This window comes from Rissa tridactyla, chromosome 2, assembly GCF_028500815.1.
Source record: "Rissa tridactyla isolate bRisTri1 chromosome 2, bRisTri1.patW.cur.20221130, whole genome shotgun sequence".
Lineage (NCBI taxonomy): Eukaryota > Metazoa > Chordata > Aves > Charadriiformes > Laridae > Rissa > Rissa tridactyla.
Genome location: NC_071467.1, coordinates 122,943,892 through 122,948,227, shown reverse-complemented (window position 1 = coordinate 122,948,227; position 4,336 = coordinate 122,943,892). Strand labels below are relative to the sequence as shown.

Sequence of the window (4,336 nt, the reverse complement as noted above, 5' to 3'; positions counted from 1 at the left end):
CCCTCCTACTCCCGACTCCCCCGCCTCGAGCTCGGCCCTCGGCTCCTCCCCCCGTTCCGTCACTGGCTCCGCCCACCCCCTCCGCCCCGCCCGTCCAGCCCCGCGCCGCACTGGGACGGCGACGGCGGCGGCGGGAGGCAGAGCCCGGCCCAGCGAGGAGGCGGCGGCGGCGGGGAGTGAGCGAGGACCGCTGAGGGAGCGGGCGGAGCTCCGCCCCTCCCCTCGCCGAGCCTCCCTCCCCCTGCCCTTCCTCCCGCTCCCTCCCCCCCCCCCCCGCCTTCCCCTCCTCCTCCGCCTCCTCCCCGCACGCGCCAGGCGGAGAGGCTGCGAGGGAGCCCCGGGTACAACATGGCGGAGCACTCGGCCCCCGACAACAAGCACAAACCCGCCGCCAACTCCGTGGCGCCGCTCAACAGCCGCGGCGGGGCGGGCGGCGGCGGCGCGGCGGCGGCGGCTGCCGGCGGCCCCCCGGCGGGCGGAGGCGGCCTGTCGGGGGGCCTGTCGCAGCCGGCGGGCTGGCAGTCGCTCCTCTCCTTCACCATCCTCTTCCTGGCCTGGCTGGCCGGCTTCAGCTCCCGGCTCTTCGCCGTCATCCGCTTCGAGAGCATCATCCACGAGTTCGACCCCTGGTGAGTCCCCGCCGCTGCCGGACGGGACGGGACGGAGGAAGGCGGGAAAGCCGCCCCCTTACGGGGCGCGCCTCAGGCGGGGAGGTGGAGGTGGTGTTGGGGGGCAGCTCCCCTCAGGCTTCCCTCGCCGCGGGGCCGCCGGGAGGCCCCCGCCGCCTGCCCCCCGCTCCGCCACTTCGCCAACTTGCGCCCTGCCTGTTCCCTCGGCCGCCGGGCGGAGGGAGCCGAGAGCCGCGGCCGCCCGGCGAAGGAGGGAGGGAAGGTTGGGGGGGAGGGTAGGGGGGTGCGCGGGAGGTGAGGCGGTGCGGCTGGGACACGCTGTGGCGGGGTCGGAGGGAGCCCAAGGGGTGGTGGGTGCGCGGGGGAAAAGGCGTGAGGGGCCGCCCGGCGGGAGCGGGCGGCAGTGCCGGGTCGCTTCGGTGTGGCCGTAGGGCGGGAGGGAGCAAGGACACCTCGGGGAGGGGGAGGCGGCTGTTGCCCCGGATCCGGCGGAGTTGCGGCAGGACGGTCCGCCGAGGGGGGACGGGAAAAGTTGCAGGGGGTGGGTGGAGGTGCTGGTGCCAGGCGGGAATCGGGGGTGGGGGGGCGGGCTCCGGCGACCGCCGTCGTAACGAAAACGGTTGTACCAAAACGTGCCCGACGTCCCGGTCCTGCTGTCGCGGCGTGGGGTCTCCAGATGCGCGGCTTCTCGGAGTGGTCTGTCCTAGAGCCCCTGTTGGGCGGGGGAGGGAGGGGGGCGAGGAATGCACTGCAGGAAGTAATCTTCATGAAAGTGACTGGAGGGATTACAGTGAAATGGGTGACATTGATTTACTGCCAGGTGTTTCAAAGCTGTGCTTACTGAGCCCAAGGACTTTTGCTGTTTCCCACGCATCTTGATTTTTTTTTTTTCCTAAAGATTGCTTTCCCTCCTGTAGAAGCTGTCTGTTCTTTCCCCTGTTGGAGGGGGCTGAAACCATTTTATGTATAAGATCAAGAAATGCTGCGCTCGTTCCTTGCAGCAAGGCAAAGTGAAAGATGACGGGACTTCTGGGGCAGTTCTTTTAATGCGAAAACGTGACAATGAATTTTTATATTGGTGGCTACTTCATCCTAGGAATCCGTGGGTTTTTTCAGAACTTTAGGTAGGGTAAGCGGCAGATGACTTTAGAATAATGAATTCTCTGTTTTTAATTTAAAATTTTATGTCTCGAGTCTTACTGTTAATCTCATGAAGGAAGGAGATGCTTGATTTTGAAATGCACAGTAGATGCTTCGTGTTAAACTCAATCTAAAATTGTTACTGAAATTGTACTTATCTGCAAAGCATGCACTCCACCGATAGTTTCAAAAGCACGACTTCCTCTTTTCTGGTTGGTTTTTCCCCCTCGCCCCCCCAGTGTAATCCATTCACAAATCATGGCTCAGAATAGTGGTTAGAGAACAAGGAATTGCTTTGTTTTTAAATGCTGTCTGAAGTAATACACACTTTGTGATGTGAAAGCCAAATATCTCAAAATATCTTTAAAACATCAAGTAATTGCCCATAATTTAAGTGTGTTGCTGCAAACACGAATGGAAGGAATGCAAGCATTCAGTTAATAAAGTTAACAACGGGGGGAGCACAGTTAAGCACATCTGCAATGAGGCTATGAACGTGGGGTTGTATCCTATGGAGTAGTTCTCAGGCTCTTCTAATCTAAATTTAAGCAAAAAGTCTTTCTATCATGGAGGAAACTTTTTTTTTTAAGCACACAACCTAAATTTTTGTACAGCTTTATCTGATTTTTATAATCAAGGCTGATCCTTGTTGGATAAATGGAAGTTTTATATTAAGCCCTGAAGTACATTGAAAAAGGTGCTGTGGGAGTTAAGTTCATAGCCGTGATGCAGTTGTAAAGATAAACTTCTGGTTTAAGCAATGTGTAAGTTGGTGCAAAGTCATCTTCCTGAGTATATAAACAAAAGGCATTGCTGCCAATGCTGCTGTATGTACCTTTGTTAATTAGAGAATAGATTAAGTTAACAAAACTCATTGATTTTAGTGCAGGTCTGTGAGAAGCAGTTGAAATGTCAAGAATCATGCCAGTGTCATGTTGCTGCATGCCAGAAATGGTAGAGGTAAATGCACTTAAGTTAATTAGTAGGAAAGAGAACCTAAAACGGTAGAAACTGAGGAAAAAACGAAGGGCTTTCTCTACTGCAGCAGCAATATTGGTGAAAAATGATGTCACTCCTAAATGCTGTTGAGTAACTAGGTAGGAATGGATTTTCACAGTTGTAGGGGTCTTACAAGTCTGAATCTAATGTGGAAAAGGAGCTTATGAAAAGAGATTAGAAGCAGTGCTCTATTTTTATATTTTTTAACCACTTTAGCAGCTTGTTCAGGTAAACTGGATTTTTTTTTTTTTTAATATTTATTTTTTTCAGGACAGCGGCCATAGTATTTGCAGGTGGAACAGTTCCGTAGTTTTCTCCATTTCTTTGGCTTTTTTTGTCAAGCTTGAATAGGATATCTTGCAATGTGTGCGGTGTGTCACCTATTCTGTAGTATTCAGTTTGTGATCAAGAGAGGAAGCTGAGGTATATTTGATAAAATGAGGAGCATTAGACAAAACTATTATTCTTTTGAATGGAAAAATATTTTGCCTCTGAGGTCTAGAAAGCTTTCTTATTTACTTCAGAATCCAGTTTTCTGCTATGGACATAAGAAACGTAGGATATCTGGGGTGGGAAGAAAGGGAGATTTGCCTTGGGTTTTCTGCATATTAATTGAATCAAATATGGCTTTTTTCTAACATCTCTTTCAAGCTGGATTTCTGACAGTAAATTTAGGTTTTGATTTGGGGCCGTGAGCTTTGCTGGTTTTGTAAAATTAGCCTTTGAGACTTACTCCAGTTGGCATTTATTCCAGAAATGACCCAAATGTAGTACAATAGGCCAAGGCAGTAGAAACAGGACAACTTTTGCTCTTGATCTCCATTATAATACAATGCCTGTGTGAGGAAAAAACAAACTGGTACTTTGAGGTCACCATACTGTCACTTACAAACTTGCAAGCTGTTCATCATTACTAGGATTACTGTTTTTTTTCTACGCTGAATACCTCTTTCGTATAGTATTGACACTTTATTTTGATTTATTTCTCATGTCTTGTTTACTTTCCATACTTGAGCTGGTCCAGAGACTTTGAAAAATGCGTGTAAGTTTAGGCAGCTCCTAGGTCAGGTGAGCCAATAGATGAAGTTGGTCAGCATTGACTTTAAGCTGTGCTGTTGACAGGCCTCCAGCATTTAACTTCAGGATTTCATTATCAGGCCAAGAACTTGAAACATGGACAGAGGTTTCATGCCTGCAATTTGGTTCATCTGTTGGATGGTTTGGCAGCTGGGCGGACCAAGAGCATAATTTCTGTGCTGCGTACACACAAGTGCACAGTGAAAGCTTTTCCTGAAAGTACAACCGCGTGTTTAACTTGGTTGTCAAGCGAGGTCATTCTTTCTGTCAGATGTTGCCTTAAATGCTAGCATGGCTGTTGAACCGAGGCGACCAAAATTATGGAGTACTTGAACAGGGACTACTTTCTATGCACCGGTTTGTCTAAAGTACAGCTCCAGCATGCCCGTATGCTATTTCATTTGGCTGCTCGTATCATATATGTGCATAATAATCTATATGTGTGTGTATATATGTATATATATAAGGTAGATATATCTAGCAAGACCGTT

At 50.3% G+C, this 4,336-nt stretch overlaps 1 protein-coding gene across 1 annotated transcript in view; it reads left to right on the top strand.

The window, feature by feature from the left end:
• Nucleotides 1-126: 126 nt before the first annotated feature.
• Nucleotides 127-4,336, top strand: part of STT3B (STT3 oligosaccharyltransferase complex catalytic subunit B) — a 53,413-nt gene continuing 49,203 nt past the window's right edge. The window contains exon 1 of the mRNA XM_054193430.1: nucleotides 127-629. Within this exon, the coding sequence (XP_054049405.1) occupies nucleotides 349-629 (281 nt within the window). The 5' untranslated portion in view covers nucleotides 127-348. The remainder of the gene's footprint in view (nucleotides 630-4,336) is intronic.